At 47.3% G+C, this 19,499-nt stretch overlaps 1 protein-coding gene across 2 annotated transcripts in view; it reads left to right on the top strand.

Annotated features, from left to right (window-relative positions):
- Positions 1 to 19,499, top strand: part of PAPPA (pappalysin 1) — a 161,981-nt gene that overhangs the window by 72,991 nt on the left and 69,491 nt on the right. For both annotated transcript variants that reach the window (XM_015878745.2, XM_015878746.2), the window contains exons 8-10: positions 6,887 to 7,015; positions 8,003 to 8,094; positions 18,062 to 18,258. In XM_015878745.2, coding sequence (XP_015734231.1) covers positions 6,887 to 7,015; positions 8,003 to 8,094; positions 18,062 to 18,258 — 418 coding nt within the window. The remainder of the gene's footprint in view (positions 1 to 6,886; positions 7,016 to 8,002; positions 8,095 to 18,061; positions 18,259 to 19,499) is intronic.

Below are 19,499 nucleotides of genomic sequence, written 5' to 3' on the forward strand. Positions count from 1 at the left end.
CCAGGTTTCTCTTCTCACTACAGTGTTGAGACTCAGGTACATCCGCTCCTTTATCCTTCTTACAGCCATGTGAAGGAAGCTCAGGCTCTCCATGTCCCTGCTAGCCTCTGGCAGCTCAAAACCACTGTTAGCTTTCCTTACATCTTCCTGTCTTCATCAGAGGTGCCAGGTTATCTCAGCAGATGAATAAAACCTACTTCCTGACCCCACACGCAGAGCAAGACAGCAATTTTTCCCTACCACCCTCTGCCAAATTGCCTTAACCCTGATCCAGAGAAGAGAAAGAACAATCTGGCGGGCCGTGCCCATTCAGCAGGCAGCTTTTCTGCTCAGCCTGTGCTGAGATGCTGCTCGGTGCCAGCAGTAGTGATAGATTTGTGGTTCTTTGCTGTTGTGGTTTCTTATGTAATGCTGTAGCTATAGCTGGCACTTGGCAGAACTGTAGCTCCTGTTCTGGCTCAGCTGCATATGATGCAAGAGTAAGGTAGGAAGGGCGGGTTTGTCTCTTCTTAGGTTTGCGGTGCTAAAACTGAGCAGCCAGAGTGATTTTTCAGCCTGGGTTTAACTCTTGACATGAGACGTGGCTCTGAATGATCAAGAGCATGGGAATAGCCAGCAAGCAGTGTCTGCCCCGCTTCAGGAGCAGCACTTGGCTTCAGGAGAGAGCAGCTCTGCTCCCACCAGGGACTCCCCACACGCTGCTGCTTCACTGCATGGGTGTCCCCAGCATCCCACTGCCGGGTCTCCAATGCAGCCATGTGCCAACGTCCCTCAAACAATGAGCCTTCACTGCCCTCCTCTTATTAACCGCATAGATACTATTAGAAATGGATATATTTAATCACTCCCAGCCAGGCTGGAATTTGAACTCTCGACCTAGGAGCAGTAGCAGAGTTTTCAGCTGCAGGAAAAGAAAAAAATGAAGGTCAAACGAGACTTTTCCTGCTGGGTGAAATAATTTATTGCAGGTGGAACAGTCTCAGCGATGTGGTAAATTCAGGTGTGTGTTGTCTCGTAATTTCTCTCTGATGTTTGCCTTCCTGTTTGCATCTTTGTTTTGGGCTCTCAATAAGATGAGAAGTACCAGAAACCTCCCAGGTGTAACAAATGGTTTTGTTGGTTGGGGGGGTTTATTTGGGGTATTTTTTTGCTCCATTGGGGAAGAAGCATTGGGCAGATGTGTTATGCAATGCTTTAAAAATAACCCTCTTGTAAAAGTTGGAGTGAGCCTCAAATACTGCAGCAGCAGCAGCAGCATCAAAGTGCTACCTGCCTTTTTATCATCAGCATCAGCCAGCACTGATTGCTTTTTCTGCCACTTTTGTTGGCCCCTTTGCTTCCTGGGCATTTCATTTCAATATGTTTTCCTACCAAATAACGTTTCTGTTACATTTGGAGCTGTCCTCAAGCAGGGAGTAATGCTTTGCTGTCCTCAGTACCCGATCGGATAGCACAGCATCAGCCAAAGCAGAAACCCTTTCAGTGCCTCATTGTTCATCACTGCGATCCCAACGCTTTCCATCACTTCCCCCCCAGGATTGCTCTGTCAGGCCAGGATCCTCTGAAACACATTCTGACATGGGCATCTCCACGCTGCTGCTGTCATTCCAGCACTACCCTGTGTCTTGCTGTGACAGGAAGGCAGAGTGGAAGCAGCACGTTGTACCCACTGAGGATGAGTGGATTTGCTGCCTTCAGAGCTCAGTGCAGATCGTTTCCTCGCAGCGGTGCAGATTTTTTTCTTAGATGTAAGACCAGTTGCAGATCTAATGACAATAGAGGAAATTAGCTCATGATGGGATTTTAGAAAGAGGCTAGTGGAAATATGTTCAGTAATGTTCGGTTATTAAACCATTACAGATCCCACTGGAGACCAGCTAGTAGGATTTCTCATAATCTGACGTGGCTTAAAGCAAAACACAGAGCCCCTGAGGGGGGAAATGACAGAATGTTCCTCTGGAGGAGTCACCTCCTCTCCTCGTACACCCCTTTGTGCTCTTCATGTGGGACAGCACATACATCTTTCCTATATGTGCCCGTGGATTCAGGCTGCTTCTTCACCCTGCACTGCAGCTCTGTGGGCCCAGCACAGTCCCAGAGCCCATCCCTTCCATGCAGAGCCCCGATGAGGAGCAGTGATGGAGGTGGAAGCTGAGGAAACTGCAAACATCTGCATGTTGGGGGCCTGGCCGAAGCCTTGCTGAAAATAGACGCAGCTTTCCCGGGCACCAGGAGCAGTCAGATCAGGATCACGTGGCTCTGTTTACCCTTTCGGGGGATTTCACAGACGCAGGAGGGCATTAAGCTCTGAAAATCAGGTCTTGGTTCCATTGAAAGGAAATGCTAGAGGTCAGGGTGGATGTGGGGAAGCTGAAGAACGTCCCCTGCCACACCGTTGACCCCAGGCTGGGGAAGAACGTTCCTCCTGCAGTCAGAGCCCCATGGTACAGCCTGGGGCAGGATGCTGCCAGGACACCCCAAACCTGGCCATAGATAGCGGGGTGCTGCAGGGCAGGCATCGTTAGCAGTGTAATCACACGCTGCTCATCCAGAGGCACGATGCAACAGGCAGAGAGGTTCTTTGGTGACAATGATGGCCTTTTAGCTACCAACCTGCTCCAGCCCACTGCCAGCCCTGATGCTGTTCTCTCCCTGCTGCCATGCACCGCAGCACTGTGTCCTCAGGCGCTGGTTGCTGGCATCAGTCCCTGGGAATGAATAGAGATGCACTGATTCCCTCCGGCTGCAAGTGGAGCTTGCTGTGGGTCAGGGCACAGAGTTTTCCTTTCTCAGCTCAGGGCTGATTGGAACAGCAAAGAACTGAGCAAAACAGATTTTCCCCCTTCCTGCCCTGCTTTTAATAGCAACCAGGTGCTCCGACACTTAACCTGTGTACCGCCGTGAAATTGCCTGTCTAGTGCAAACACCCACGTGAGGCCCCGGGCCCCTCACATTTCCACTGCTCTGGTAATTGTAACCCAATCTCACGTAGATCCTGCATCTCTGTCTTCCACTCTAAGCGTTCACGTGGTTGTTTTTGCTGTTGTTGTTCAACCAAGAAAGTAGAAAATTGACTGCTGATGTTTGATTTATTTTTAAGAGAAGAAAAACCAACCAGAATTATCTTTCAGGCCTTGGCTACACAGTTGTTTTTTTTATTAAATGTGCTACTGCAATTTAAATTGGTACCAGGGCAAATACTTGGACGATTATATCAAAGTCTGCTGGAGTTAATCAGTTGCATATATATCTATATGTTTGCTGCTTTTAAAAGTTATGATCCTTGGTTGGGTTTGGTGGTTGTAGAGGTCTTTTCCAGCCTTAATGATTCTGTGATTCTAAGGGTGAGTTCTCTCTCAAGGTAAATGCTCAACGTGCTCAAGGTCCTGAGCAGAGCAAACATGCAACTCAGATAGATGGGCTGCAGCAAGGATGGTGTGTTTGCAACCCAGGTGTGTTACTGAGGTCTCTGAAGCTGTTCCATGATTACACCGGTGTGCACAAATGACACAGTAATCGACCATGTGGGTTTTGTGATAACTACGAGAGGTGGTGGTAACCTTTGTATGTGGATGGGTATCATGGAGAAAAGAATGTTTTCCTCTTTCTAATAGGTTTAATTGCCCAACCTTTCAACCTCTGACTTCAAGCTTGATCACATGAAGTCTTCCCCATACTGTGATGGCGGTTATGGGACGTTTCACTGGAAGTACCTTCCTGATACGTGGAGCTCTCATTCCATTCCCATGTTGGGAGCAAGGGGAACAGAGCAAACCCTCTGCCCTATTGGGAACCTGTTATGGGTAGAGGGAGAAACTGCTCCAAGTTTGCTCCTTATATATTTTTGTCTTCTGAATCAGCTCGCTGACCAGGAGAGGGGCAGAGACTTCTGAGGTCTTTGCACCTGCCACTTCTCTGGGCTTATCCAAACAGCCCGAGACTGGGCTGCAGCTGGAAAAACAGCCCGGATTTTTGACGTCTTTTTGTTTACAGAATCTCGCCCCTCCTTTCTCCCAACCGCAGAACCAGGCAGGAATTCTCTTCATTATCTTCTGCCATGCTTGTCATGCCATTTTTATTAAAAGAAGAAAAGGAAAAAGCAAGAGGAGTGCATGTGAGAGAGAAGGTAAAAGAAGAGAATGATCTTCTGTGGACAATGCAAATGGCAACACGGGAAGAAGGAGGGGAGCTGGGGAGCACATCTATCCACGCTGTCCTAAAATGACCTCCTCCTCTGGGTTTCTCTTTATTGATTGATTTGGGGAGTGTGTGGGGAGCCTGTAGATGTTGACTATGTTGTAGGGATATGGGGGCATTACTCATGGACTGGGGCTCCTTCTGGGATGCAGAGAGCTGTATTGGAAGTGCTGCCTTTGGGCATAAGACTTGGTGACTATTGAAGGCCAAAGCGAGCTGGGTTCTTTGTAGGGTGCTTGACGTGCAGAATGTGTCTGTTTCACTTAACAGTACCTCTGACAGCTGTAATTTAACTGGAGATGCCTCGAACCTTGTCATTTTGTTCTTAAATAACAGGAACACTGTCTGCTTTTGTAGCTTTCTGGCCATCTCTGTTTTCATAGGGCAGAAATTGGCCTTTCAGGTATTTTCAGTTTTGTTCAAAACAGGAATTTGTCATGCTCAAAAAAACAAACAAACTTCCTGCTATTATTTGTAGCAGGAAAAACAGACATGCCATGGTAGTGGGGAGAGGGGAGCAAGTTGTTGCTTTCCCTCTGTGCGTTCAGGGGCCATGCACCTAGTGAGGCAATAGCACAGAGAGGTGCTGGATATCCCATCCCTGGTCAGGCTGGATGGGGCTCTGAGCACTGGTAGAGTTGTAGGTACCCCTGTTCATTGCAGGGGTTTGGACCAGATGGCCTTTAAGGGTCTCTTCCAACTCAGATAACTCTAAGGGTCTATGCCTGGCAATGGGCATCAGGCAGGTGTGGCTGGGGCATGGCTGGGCACCTGTGATCCTTTAAAACCACTTTGGTCTGAGTAGAAAACTGCTTCCCAGTGGTGTTTTTCCTAAAAGCTGTACAGAAATACCCAATCAGAGAGTAGCAATCCATAGCCCACAGGATGCTTCAGCTTCAACGTGACTACCCCCCATCCCCAGGAAGGCCAGGAGAAGGGAGAGGGGGCTGTACATTTCCAACCCTGGATCTGTTGCTTTCACCAGCAGACGGGTGAGGAGTCCTGGTGGCATTCAGCACGGCACGCTCCAGTTCCCCCTCTGAGCAGAGCACTTGAGTCATTGCTTTTTAATACGAGTGCCTCCCCACGGGCGGAAGCCGCAGCGATCAATGCGGCTCACTCAGTTCTCGAAAAGGTCATTAAAAGACCATAGATATAAATTTAAACGAGTGTTTGTTCACATCCTCAGTGTTAAGGATGCTCTCCTGTCTCACCTCCCATTGCGGAGTGGCGTGGGGCTGGAGGCACTGCAAGGAGCACTGTCACCATCAATGCCCCCAGCAGCCAGGGGGAATGGATGGCCCTAATCCTGCTTTTATCCCTGCTTGGAGCAGCCCTTGTCTTGCAGGTGACAGCACAGAGTAGCACTGCCTGACATCAGCGCTCCCCAGCGTGCTCCGGATGCTTCCTGCATACCAGCTTTTGCATTCTCAGTCAATATAATTAAATACACCAGATCTCTCCCCACATAATAACTTTTCATATCCAGTTTTCTGTCTTATTCACCCACGTACGCATTCATCTCCAGTCACCTCATAATTCATAAACTCCGTGTTCTCTCCTGTGCTTCATTTAGTCGTGTCCTCTTCCATTCTGTTCTGCCAACTTCCCACCCTGTGCATAAACAAACACAAACTTTGCCTTGATTTTACTTTGCTTCCCCATACACACCAGCGCACACCAACACTCCCACACACGCTGGCACACTTGCAGGGATGCACTTTCTCTGTTGGCTGGATGCCCGTCCATCACCTGCTGCTGGAAATGACGTGCAAAATCACAACTTGAAAACCTCTGTCTGTGTTTCAGGCCCGTGTGTGTGTGTGTGTGTGATTTCAGCACATCGGAAAGCGCTGTTGGTCTGTTTGTTCTGTAGTTGTTGCAGCTGCCTGCATGGTTCATTGATAACCAGCCTCTTGTAAGAGCTGAACGTTTTGGTGGTTGGAAGATATCCGGAGGCAAAGTCTGAATTTCTACAAATATCCTTGTTCATCTTAAATATTTTATGAACGGCTTTGTGAAACAGAGTGATAATATCCCTTTAATATTCAAAGCTCACCTCTGCTTTGGTTTTGTCGGTGTGTATCGGATGCTTCCCATCTTTGGGTTGGATATTAGGAGGAATTTCTTCTCAGAAGGAGCAGTGATGCATTGGCACAGGATGCACAGGGGGTGGTGGGGTCACTGGACTTGGAGGTGGTAAGGGAAAGAGCAGACGTGGCACTGAGGGATGCGGGTTAGTGGGCACGGCACAGCAGGTCTTGCTTGTTAACTTAATGAGTGTTGTAAGGAGATAGTAATGTCAGCAAGGTGGACCTCAGTCCAGTGATGCCTACTTCAATGGCTTGGTGCTCTGTAGAGGATAAATATCTTCCCTGCTGTGTGGCTTTGCAGATCAGCACAATGAGGACAATGGTAACGAGTTCCTTTGTGGAACATCTTAAGTTCTGCTAACACAAAACATGCCACCAAACACCTAAATATTCATAATAGGTTTATATTTTTCTGTATTGTATACAAAAAAAGAATCTTGTCTTGCTTACAGATTCATGGGATTTAAGCAGTTCTGAGGGCCTGATGGAAGCAGGACTTGCTTTCTGTTGGCCAGCCCTCATTGTAGTAGCCCCTTCTCTGCCCTTTGTCATTGCCTTTGATGTGCTATCACTCAATATTTCCTCTTGTGTTGCAGGGAGCTGAGCGACAGCACCACGTACACATACCAGGTCATCGTTGTTTCCGGGGCGGAGGAGAGCGAGCCCTCGCCAGCACTTGTCTACGTCTCTGGGAGTGGATACTGTGGAGATGGAATTATCCAAACGTAAGTCTGGAAAAGCAAACAGATAAATCTGAGCACATCTACCCAGCTACAAACTGAGCGTAGAAAGAAAGTGATGACCTCTGATGTCTCCTTAGCTTAGGTTAGTTCTCATCTGCACGTAATGATTCATGTGCTTGATGATTGCCAGGATGATGACCTTTAATTGGAACTTAGGCCCTGCTATCCTGGTTCCAGTAGATATTGTCAGATTATATACCTGGCAGCAAGTATTTGCAGGATGAGGCCCAACAGGCAGGAAAATCAAACAGAGCAGCCAATTGACTTACAAATTCAGGCCAGTCTTGGAGAGAGAGGTGGAGAAAGACAGATTAATTTTGCTTTCCATAACTTTTCTCCTACTGTTATGTTTGCACATTCCTCAAACATCACTTGTGGCTTTGCAGCAAGCATCGAACAATAGCTGAGCTGCCTCACGAGCGAGCAGGAACCAGACTGTGTCACAGTGTGCTTGGTTGTGTCCCCACTTGCAGCTGTGGAGCCTCTTTCTCATCTGGTTTGCACTCAACAGTGTGGGCTGGAGCAAGGCAGGATCCCATCCCTGACACCACCCACTGCCTGCAGACCGCTGTCACCTGGAATAGCCCCGCAATGGGCTATGTACCTTGTTATTCCCATGCTGGGGTCATAGACTGGCCTTTCCAGATTTAACACAAAGTGTTTCAGAGATTCCTGTTCTTTTTCCCCCCACCTGCTGAGCTGCAGCCACACCAGCTATGAAGGAAGTTGCTCATATCCTCATATCCAGAGAACAGCGAGTGGTATCCACATGTGCAGGAGAGAAGTGGCCAGGCAAGTCTGTGAACCAAGAATGATGAAAGTAGGAGCTGAAGAAAGAAAGGAGAGGAGTGTCGAGGGTTGGAACGCAGTGCCACTCTGTGGGATGTCAGGGCTTTGGGGTTCTGCGGATCATTGGGATGACGCCATTTGCCATCTGACTCATTTTTCTTGTTTGTGCCCTGCCTGTAGAGACCTGGGGGAAGAATGCGATGACATGAATAAGATCAATGGTGACGGCTGCTCCCTGTTCTGCCTGCAGGAGTTATCCTTTAATTGCATTGGTAAGTCTGGCTCAGAGCCTTTCCACTTACGGTGGGCAACTGCTCTATGCAAGGCGCGAGGGAAAAAATCAACAGCGTTTTCAGCATCTCCAGTTGAAGAGTTGTCATGGAAGAGGGAAAAAAGTTGGAATTTGTATGTCTGAAAGGCGAACATATCTTCCCAGCTTCTGGTCGTTTTGATGGGAAATTGGTTCTGCTGGCTTTGAAACAACATAGGACTTAGGGCTAAGTCAGCCATTGTGGGACTGATCCAAAGCCCATTGAAGTCAGTGGGTGGTTTTCCACCGCCTTCAATAGGCTTTAGATCTGGCTACGTGAGAAGACATGAACTGATTTTTTTTCTGGTAAACAGGAGGAGGAGTGAAAGGGGAAGGGGCTGAGACCAGAAGCAAGTCCAGCTGAGGTCACACCTCCTTTGAGTTGCAAATCAGTATCTGAAGATCAAAGGTCTGGCTAATCCCCTTTTTGAGAGGTGAAAACTACTTAATCAGATTTCATTTGCAAGCCTGGTTTGCTCTGATTAGCAAAACCTGTAAGCACAATGGCCGGAAGATGCTCGGGCTATCTGGGATAGCTGGGTTGTGGTTGTGAGCTTTACATATTTATTAAACTCTCTAGGAATGCTGGGGGCAGAGAAGGGGAAAGACCAATTCTCACTGCACCTTGTGCTGGGCAGCCCTGCGTTGGGGGATTGCATTTCCCAAACAGGACTCGGAGATCCGGGAAAGGATGAAACATGCAGACCTTCTGAAACCAAAGTTAATGTTTATAAGGGATCAGTCTCTTCTCAAGAGGTTTATGGGATTCCTTATCTGGAACTAACCAAGCAAATGCTCTGTCTGTCCCATCTTGTGATCCGATACCTTCAGCTCAGGGCATCAGTCCTGAGCAGTTAATATAATGTTGGCAAGACTGAAATTTGCTCTTTTTGGCAATATGATGCTTATCTCTTGTGGCTGGAACAACATATAAAGGACCTCACAAGCAACACGCTTCCCTTGGGTGGTAAGCTGGGGACTGCTTGTCTCATCCACCACATTTTTACTTCAGCATCCCACACAGTCATACTTGAGGCCTGATTTGGTGATGTACTTATTTCCGTATTTACATATGTAAATATCTCTATTGAAATTTGAGAATATTTATGGTCAGGGCTAATTGTGACTATTGGTGGTCTTGAAGTGACATTTGTGTTTCAAGTAACTTGCAGAATTAGACCTCAAGCACTGAAAGATATTAGTCATAATATTTTGAAAGTGAAATAAACACTTATGCAGACGTTTTGGGTTTTTGGAAAGTCAAGCATGGTCCGAGGTTGGTTCCAGCAAGGGTTGGGGATGGAGCTGTGCACCCTCTTAGGTCTGAGTTCCCTGGTCCAGGTTGGTTCTTTGGCCGTACCCCACCTTTATGTTTGGATATAACCCTGAGTCCTCTGCCTTTAGCCAAACAAAAGTCTCCTTTGAGGCTGGTGGGTTGTTTTCTTGGAAAATACAGACTGCTTGGGTCCCTGTCTGAGGAGCAGAGGAGAATAAAGCGTAATTTGTTTCTATGTTTACGAGGCTAATACATGTTATAATCTTGTAGGACAACGACAAATTATTTCAGTCTGTTATTTATGCAGTGATGTTCTTGTTGTACTGTGCAGCTTTTTAGAGCCCTGGGCATCACAGAATTGTTTGGGATGGAAAGGACCTTAAAGCCCATTGAGTTCCAACCCCTGCTGAGAGCATGGACACCTCCCAGCAGAGCAGGTGCCCAAAGCCCCATCCCTCCTGGCCATAGCACTCATGGGGTATGCTCCAGTTTCTTGAGCAGCCTGCACCAGAACCGAAGTGCTGTCCATCACTCCTCTTCACCAAAGAACTCAGAGAGCCTCCCATCACATGTACATCATGTACAGAGGCTTTGCAGAGACAGGGATGTAGGGTTTGATCTTGTGAATGTTGTGGAGGCTGGAGGGAGTCCCTGGAGGTCTCTGGTCCTTAAAAGTTGGCTCCAGCCTCAGTGCTGCAGCCCGTGGCTCAGGCTGACATCCAGCTGTGCTGACATCCCCACAGACAGAGGCAGCCCATTTGCAGGTGTCCATCTCTCTCTTTAGCTCCCTTTGCCTTTTAGGATCACGATGTTAACGTGTTTTTTCTTTTTGTTTTTATTGGTCCGATTTTCCTTTGAATAAATGGCACAAGACACTTTGTGTTAGTGCCTGTAATAAAATTAGGCTTTTCTTTTTTTTTTCTCTTCCTTCTTCTTGGTTTTGTTTTCCCTCCTCCTCTCCTCTCTAATCAGATAACCGCAGATCAATCTGCTCTGCTGGAAGGAGGGGTGCGGGGGGGAAGGAGGCAGGGACAAAACTGTGTGGTCTTTGCTGTCAGGTTGTCCTGGCCTTTTCTGCACACAAAGCCGACTCAAAGAAAACAGATAAGATTAATAGCATCTTCCCCCTGCAACATGCTGAAGAGCGACAGCGAGATTAATTAATTAATTAATGGGAGCATCTGGCAGCGCTGCTTTATTTTGAAGTTCTGCAGCACACTCACCCATCCTCGTGCTGAACTTTATCACCTGTACTCTTCTCCCCCCACCTCTTGGAACAGATTTTGCATATTACATCTGCCCTGCACAAGGTCCCACAGGGAAAGCCTCGCTTTGCCTTTTGGTTCATGGAATAGGAGCGAACCATGGGGGCTGATGTTCCCCTCTCCTACTCCCGGCTGCTTTGCTTTCACCTTGCTTGTGGTTTCACCCAGGACACCTGGCTTTTGGCATTGCTCAAGCTCGAGCAAAATCCCATTCAAAACAGGCCCCGCTTGGGAGAGTTATGATTTGCAGTTGTGTGAACCCGGAGCCTTTTAGCACTCGATCCGTTCCCACCGGGCTGTTGGGAAATGGGTGTCTAATAAGCAGCTGAGCACCTCGTCCTTGGTGTGCACTCTCCCACAAACATCGTGCACATGCTTCCAGATATATGTGCGTGCATTGAAAAAGAGCTCTGCTTTCATTTGCATTCCTTTTGTTGAGTGTGATGTGCATTATGCATTGATTTAGCTCTCCAGAGCTGAAGAAAGAGAAGGATATAATAGAAAAGATGCAGAGATCAATAAAAAAGAAGGGAGGGGGAGAGAGAGTAATATGAAAAGAGATGAGTAAAGACTGATAGACACATTGCAACCCAGCTGGAAAGTGGCTGCAGAACTTCTATCTAGCTGTAAGTTTGCCTGGTAATTTATGGGGCTGTGAACCACATCTTACTGGTGTTATTATTGCTGCACTTTATCTCCTTTGCTTGGATGGGCTCCTCACTAAAGCGTTGTACAGCAGCACTTCTGCTGCCTTTGGAGGAGGGTGTGGGGTCAGACACACAGCTCCATGGGCGCTGGGTTGGGGCTTGGGGTGCAAAACACCACGAGAAGGCACAGAATGGAAGAAAGCTGAAAAGCTTTCTTCTAGCTCTTGAGTTTGCCGCCGATTTCTGGCGTGCTTGCAGCATTAGTCACAGTGGCTGTGCAGAGAGAAGTATGATTTTAATTTGTCAGCGATCCGTTAACACCTTTTCTTTTGCTTCTGCTTGGCCCCAAGAGCTTGTTTGGTTCCTCACAGATCTGGATCTGCCCTCCTCCACCTCCTGGAGGCCTCTCCCTCCAGCTGTGAGCCCTACCTTTGTGGGAGCTCTGTCCTTTACCTCTCCCATTATCCATAAATTAAGCATAGCACTTTCCCCTAATCTTATTGTTTGGAGGGCTGCATTGCATTCAGGGAAATGATTAATATTCATGAGCTTGCTATCTCCGTTTGGTGCATAATCCTCTGGGGAAATTGCAGTGTTAAATGAGTGACACAAACTTAATTTTATATGTCTTTTCTTTCCTTTCTTTTTCCCTTTTTTTTCTTTCAACCCCCCCCCCCCATCCTCCCCACCTCCCTCTTTCTGACAGAGAAGTAATGTGCTTAAAATACATTGATGGATGACCATCCATATTCATTGTGGGCATGCTTTGAGAGCGCGCTGCGCTCCATCCCGTTCCCTTCCCTCCTGTCCCCTGCACAAGGAACATGGCTGTGATGCAGCAGCTAATGGGGATTTCTCCCACACACAGCATTCAAGGCCTGGTATTACCCCACCAAGGGCTCTCAACAGGGCAGAGCATTGGGAGAAGCAGAGTTGTCTTGCAGACGAAAGTCAGCATCTCATGGTGCATCAGTAAGGCACTGAGCAAGCAGCTTGCCATGGGTAGAGAAGCTGAGGATCTATAGCAGGATTTCATAGCAGATAGCAATTAATTTACTGACTGGAGCTATTCAGATAGTATTTGTGTGAATCCTTCAGCTTAAGGCAAATACTTTGAAGCTGACTGTTTCCTGCAGCTCATGGGAGTGTGGCTACATGTTCCAAAATGTCTAAGCACTCATTTGGCAAGTTAGTAATAACAACATCGTCATAAAGTCTCTGAAAGTGATTTTCAGACTGTCATCATTAATAGTGCTGTCTTAGCAGGGCCAGCTGAACCACAGCACACAGGCATCTCAGGCAGCAAAGCACAAAGGACAGATGCTTTCTTGTGGGGGAGCGTGTGGGCTGGGGTGGCATTTGCCTGCATTTTTCTCTTGGCCAGTGACTCCAGCCCAGCTCAATCCAGCTTTGGAGTCCAGGACACAGCTCCAGCAAGAGCCCAGTGGAGGGTTTCTCCTCTATTTGCTGTGTTCCTCATGCATTGCTCTCCTGGTGGATCAAAGAGGCTTCCGCAGCTGGAGCTTCCCTCCCTGGAGCACCCTCTGTGACTCAACAGCAGCTTGCTGTGCTCCGAGGGTGATGCCAGGCACAAGACCTCCCTTTGCAATAACATCCCACCACACACACAAACAAGCTGTTTGTTTTCCTTAGTGAGTGGCAGCAACAGTTTTCCTCCTGGGCTCCTTCCCAGGCTCTCAGCAAGCGGCCAGGTGTCAATGGGAGCAGTTGCTGCCTCGTGTGACTGAAATCTCAAGATTTGCAGTTGAACGGGCTCCAAGTGCAGCTAATAACTTTGCGTAAGGAAATACTAAAGTATTACCAGCACTGCTTTTGCAATTTATCCAAACACCGAGAGAGGGAAACAAGGTTGGGTGGAAGAAGATTGCAACTGGCTTCATGATGCAGAACAATCATGGGGCTATTGTGTGTTGCATCAGAAAAATGCTGTGAGCTCCACCTATCCTTGCTCCTTAAGGTATTGTAGTGCTCTCCTAGCAGGAGGGGAAGGCCATAATGTCTCCTGATGGCTACACACAGAGTGTGCTCCATCAAAGACCCAACCCAGGGATGCATCACCACAAAGCAGCCACACTGCTGGGAGCCACACGTGGTGCCAGCCTATGCTGTGCTCAGCCATCATCGTCACATTGTGCATGGAGCTGCCTCCTGCAAGGCCCCTGGATGCCCTGCAGTACATTGCAACACCTGCCTGTACTTCATTTCCAAGGTGTCTGCTTTATTTCATTGAAGGAAAATGTCACCATGTATTGATAGGCGACTTGATTCGGAAAGGTCTGCCCGAGCTCTGTGCACTGGTGTTGTGTCTTTTCCGATCAGAATATCCAGGAAGGAAAATAACTCTCAAATATTTTGCTGCAGCAGGAAATATCTCTGCCTCTGGCTTCTTCAGTACTAAAGAAGAGATTAGCAGATATCCTGGAAGCAGCCACATTGCTCACCCTGCTCCCGCTGCAGCCAAAGGTGAAGCTCTCAGAAATAAATGGGGCAGGTTCTGCTCTCTCTCATCCTCTAACCATGTAGATCTGCAGTGGAACTGTTCCTTCTGCTGTGCTGGAAACCTCTGGTTACATTTCCCCTCATCTCCGGACACCAAAAGCAATGCTGGAGGTACCATTAAGTGCCGCAGGTCAGATCCCACTCCTGCAGGATCTGCTGGAGGTCGGATTGGACCTTCCAGGGGTTAACACGTGCATCCAACCATCTGTAACTCTGAGACAATGATGCTGCATTTTTGTGTCCCCCATTTTTTCCCTTTATTTATTTCCCCTCCCCCCCCCCCTTTTTTTTTATTTTTAATTTTTTTATTTTAACTCGGACGAATAGTTCAGTGCCATGAGGCTTGTTAGAGTTGGAAGGATCCCTAAGTAAACAGCTGAGCTTAAAAATACTTCTCTTATTATTATTATTGTTATTATTATTCTGTCTGGCCTTAAAAGAAAATCACAGTAGTTATTACTGAGCTGAAGGCAGTCAGTGCATCCTGGCTGAAAACAGGAAGCCGCCCCGAGTGTCTGTCCCTGGCATGTTGGCCGTGCAGCTCGGACATTCAAAGCCTCATCAGAGGATGTGCCCTCTGCTATGAAGTGGATCTCTTTATCTCTCCCTTTTTTTAATGAGGTGGAAGGCTGCCTATCACAGATAAGTGTATATCCTGCATGTCTGCTTCCTGATGCGTGCCAGACTCAGTTTGTGTCGCTGGAGTTTTTCTGCCCTTGCTCTGAGCAGGTGCTGGTGGTAGGAAGGAAGCACTGCCATGTGCCCTACCTGGTGGGTCCTTTTGGCTCTGAACCCAAGGCAGGGGGCTGTATTAAACACTGTGTGTTGCACTAAGCAACCATCCCAAAACAAGGGACTTGTGTTGGATACCCCATCCCTGCAGACACCCAAGGTCAGGTGTTGGAGCTCCAAGCACTGATGGAGCTGAGGGTGTCCCTGTTCATTGCTGGGAGTGGGACCCAATGGCCTTTAAGAATCCCTTCCAACACAAACCACTCTGTGATTCCATGACTTGGGTTTGGCTCTGACATTTTGGTGCCCTCAGTGAGGGCTTTGTCAGATAAAAGCTGCTCTGACTGCCTGAATGAGCACATGCTCCCTGAGTTCAGCTCAGGATCCTCAAGCATCTGCTGCCATCCCCCAGAGCTGCTGTATCCTGCTGCCAGGTGCTACGCCTGCAGATATTTTGCTGTTCTAGGTTTAAGCTGGATTTCCAGGCAACTGCTTTTTAATTTTTTGAAGTCATTTTACCTTGAGGACAAATCAGATTTACTGAATGTTCTCTTCCCTCATACATCACTGGAATCAGATTCCACTCTAAAGTGAGAGGTCCGTGGTGTTGATGAATGCAGCCCATGGCAGAGGTCCTGGTTAGCCAACACAGCACACAACATGAGTGGGTACAGCAGGCAGGGGACATGCACTGCAGAGGGGCTGGTGACAGTGCGGCTCAGTGAGACTTTGTTAATCATTCAGACAGGCTCCATTGAATTCAGACATCGCAGTCTCTCCATTCTGTTCCTCCCTCGGGTGTTGCAGGCTCCGAGCAGACAGATTTATTGGGGTCTTAAGCATAATCAGGAACAAATTAGCCTCTGTTAGGATCACACACTGGCCTGGATCGCAGCTATTCAAGGGCTGCCTTCCCATCCATGTGAGCATGAATTAAGTCATCTGATTGGAGTAGGTCTTGAGTATTCTTTTATCCCAAACACATGATCTTATCAGAAGCCCATTACGTTTATCATCGCATTAGGAGGGAACGTTTGGAGCCAGTGCAAGACTGTGTTGGCCATATAAATGTTGTGCTTACTTCAGTGCCTATCGTGAAAAGAAGTCCAAGCCTCAGGGAGGCAAGGGAAGTAGGCTGTGAGTTTCTGGCTGTGTTTGCATTGCTGGGGCTGTGTAAAAGGAGCGTATATGTGTGTCAGTGTCTGTGTCAATGTGGGCGTGCAGCAGGATGTATATAGATGCCAATGTGTCACTGCAAGCGTCCATCTGACTGCTCATAGGCTGGAGGTTGGATCATTTTAATACAGTAGGGCTGTCTTTTTTTTTTTTTTTTTTCCCTATTTTTCTCCATCTTTTCATTAAATGACAAAGAAACTCCCAAAATAGGTATTTGCATGTGTTTGGATTTGTTTTTGAGGATTTTTGATTGCTGGCCACAGCCCTTCCAGAGCTGAGCCTTTCTCAGAGGCGTCTGCTGAGGCTCTCACTCAAACCAGGACACAGTGCTCTGCAGCACATGAGCTGCTTTGCTTTGTCCTGCTGTTCTGCATGGCAGAGATCTGTCCTATGCTTTGATATGTCACTACAGAGCAGGAGATGCAGGAAGATATGGTGAGGGAAGCAAGCCTCTATTATGTGGAGCTCTACCCCTTCCTCAGGCTCACCAGGCACATGCCAAGTCTCTTCCCCCACCACACTGGTGTGGTACTAATGCACACTGTTAAGAGTAAGGTGTGACCCAGCTGGGGCTCTCAGGGCCCATGAGCAGTTCAGGCTCATATTCCCAGTGTGGTTGGTACCAGATGATGGGGAATGGGGCCTTGCTGGCACTGGGGCCCTTGGGCAATATGAGAGGAAGGGCCACAGGCCATTCCAGAGCTGCTGAGTTGCATTAGGGTTTATCTGCACATCCACCCCCTCCCCATGTGGTGTAATGGCACACCCCGGGGAGACATTGTCATCCTCTTTCTGCAAAGCAGTCACAGCATTGCTCCTCCAGACCCTCCAAGGTGTGTGCTACATGCTCAGTGGCTCCTGACCATGTGAAGATTTAAAGATGTGATTTGCTAGGTCAAGAAGTTTGGCCACCCCTGGAATATTACCTCAGACACAGAGCTGTGCTCACACTGCTGAACAGTTTCCAGGTTCACTTTTGCCAGCTCCGAATCCTGGCCCAGCAAATGTGCACTTCCCCACGCTCACCCACGTATGCAAGTTGGCTGCAGAGGTTGTGATGAAATGAAATCACAATGACATTATTCCCTGATAGGCTTCTCTGTTCTTTCAAACTCATATTCTCTCAAGGACCTGCAGTTTTTCAGGGAGGAAGAGAGGGGAAAGGGAGAGAAAGTCATTAAATAATTGAATCACAGTGAAATGATTTTTTTTTTTTTTTTTTTTCAGGTTTGTGATGGTATTTCACTGAGTAAATAGGATGAAAAATAAACAGGGGATTTCATAGTTTGGAAGTAGCTCAAAATGGAGCAGCCTTTGGGTTTTCTGACACCTGGCTTGAGATAGTCCAATGCTATGGACAGGGCTGTCCTTGGGGATCGTTTCCATCAGTCCAGCTCACAGCTCTGGCTAATTTCCTACCATTTTTTTTTCAGCAGTCTTATTTGCCAGACAAAAATACAACAGGCTGTCAGAACTGGATACCTCTGGGGACCGGCGATGATAATACAATACAAAATAGGATACCAACAGGTCAAAGGTTTCCATTTCACAGAGTACTCTAATGACTGAAAGTCATTATTGCTATGCAGTCTGTTTGAAAAGAGTAGATGGATCTCGGTTCAGTTTTTAATGGGCCGGTGTTAGAGAAACAACCTCAAAAATTTGGCATCTTTGTTGGTAGTCTCATTAGAGAAGCCACAGAATAAATGGACAAGGATAATAAAGTCTCCTGCTGCTTTTGATCCTTTCAGGTCAAATCTGAGTTACGTTGGTTGAAGCTGTGTGTGTACGTGGCAAGTTCACCCTCACACTATGTATGCATCCTCTGTCTGCTCTTTGGATAAACAGATCTGCATGGCCCTTGGTCGTTGTGGCTGTGAACTTGGCTGTTTTCGCCATCTCTCAATTCATAGATGCTGCTGTTGTTGTTTTGCAGATAACTTTTAAGAACAAAAAGGGATACATTGTAGACCAGACCTCTGTTGGCTTTTTTCCATCCAAGTCAGAGATGGAAATGGATGCCAGTACCCACATTCTCTTCCTATGTGTTTTTGCTCTCTACTTTCTTCTGTCGCCGTCCTTTTAAATAGTGACAGACAAAAATAAGCAGAAAATCTCTTACGGTGAGGAATATTTTGAGGGTTTTGCCCAATAACAAAATGAGCTGTTCTTGATGAGCTTTCTTAAAATGGCTTTCTATTGGCAAAAGAATTGTGGACCAGCAGATGCACCACCAGTGTTATCAGGTCCTAGCAACTAAGCCACAGACATGTAGCCATTTTATTATTTCTCCTCTTTGGTTTCTCCTGGCAGATGAACCCAGCAGGTGTTATTTCCATGATGGTGATGGAGTATGCGAGGAATTTGAGCAAATGACCAGCATCAAAGACTGTGGTGTTTACACTCCCAAAGGCTTCCTCGATCAGTGGGCTTCCAACGTCTCCGTCTCCCATCACAGCGACCAGCAGTGCCCAGGCTGGGTGGTCATCGGTCAACCAGCAGCAACCCAGGTAAGGGAAGCAGACTGTTACCTCCCCTTGAAAGCTGAGTCCATCGAGGACACTTATGAGTGTAAGTAAGAAGATGGTCAGCATCCATGGGTGCCTGCTAATGAAAGATGGCTGCCATTGCCCTTTATCTGAGTAGTGACGGAGCTGAGATTCAGTTCTAGTCATCCATCTGAAAACTGGCTGTAGTTGTGCTCTGCGTTGTTCATTAAGCTGTGTAGCAGCCACCTCTAGCAAACTATCACCACCCAAAAGACTAGGCAGGCTCACTGCTGCCAGCACAGGGTTCTATCTTGTGGCAGTGAGTTCTTAAGGCTAATGTAGAATAATACAAAAGAGTGTTCTTTCCTTTTTAATAGTTTTGTGTTTTCTGCCTCCCGGTTTCATAAAAGCACCCTATTGTTCTATTCTGAGAAAGGTCCCTTCCATTCCCAAAGCCATTCATTAGCTTTAACCCCTTTCTTACATGTCTCCTTTGTAACATAAATAGCTCCAGTTACCATAACTTTACCTTTTGTCTCCTTGAGAGAATTAGATCCAAATGAGTTCAAAAAGACATTCGATAAATGCCTAGAAAACAGAGCTGTACACGATGCAGATGCAACAGTCCAGATACAACCCTCTGATTTAAGAAAGCCAGAATTGAGAATACAGCAAGAAAAGGAGCTACTTTGTATATTCTCCCTTCAGCATCCACCATTGTCCCCTGCGAGGCAGAACAGTGAATCAAATGGACTTTGGGTTTGATGCAGCCAAGTTGTTCTTGCAGTCTGGTTATCTGGGAGGTGTCCTGAGTGGGCAGTGCAGAGAGGAATGCAATGTCACAGATACGACGAGTGGATTTCTCTGTGAATAGTAAACACTGAGCATTTCCCCTTGGCTTGCAAGAGAAAAAAATCTTTATCCAAGAGACTTGGCCTTGTTCACATTGCACAAGTCTGTAACAAATTAATGACCAGGTCAGTTCTAAATGTCCAAAGCATGGTTAGCTGGCACGGTACCAAGACAGAATCCTGAACCCAGTATTACCTTTTTTTGTCATGGTCTCACTTATTATTTCACACTGGAAAAGGAACTTTCTTCTGGACCTTTACCAATGCCTTCATCACTTTGTTCTTATTGGAGCTCAGTGGGCTGTAGTGCCAAAGTCTGCTGTCTTCAGTTCAGGTGCTGCTGAATGTGCGTGTCCCTGAGCCCTCTGACTGTGATTTTCTGCCCTCATTTTCTCCTCATGATCTGGTAGG

Source organism: Coturnix japonica, chromosome 17, assembly GCF_001577835.2.
Source record: "Coturnix japonica isolate 7356 chromosome 17, Coturnix japonica 2.1, whole genome shotgun sequence".
NCBI classification, from domain to species: Eukaryota; Metazoa; Chordata; class Aves; order Galliformes; family Phasianidae; genus Coturnix; species Coturnix japonica.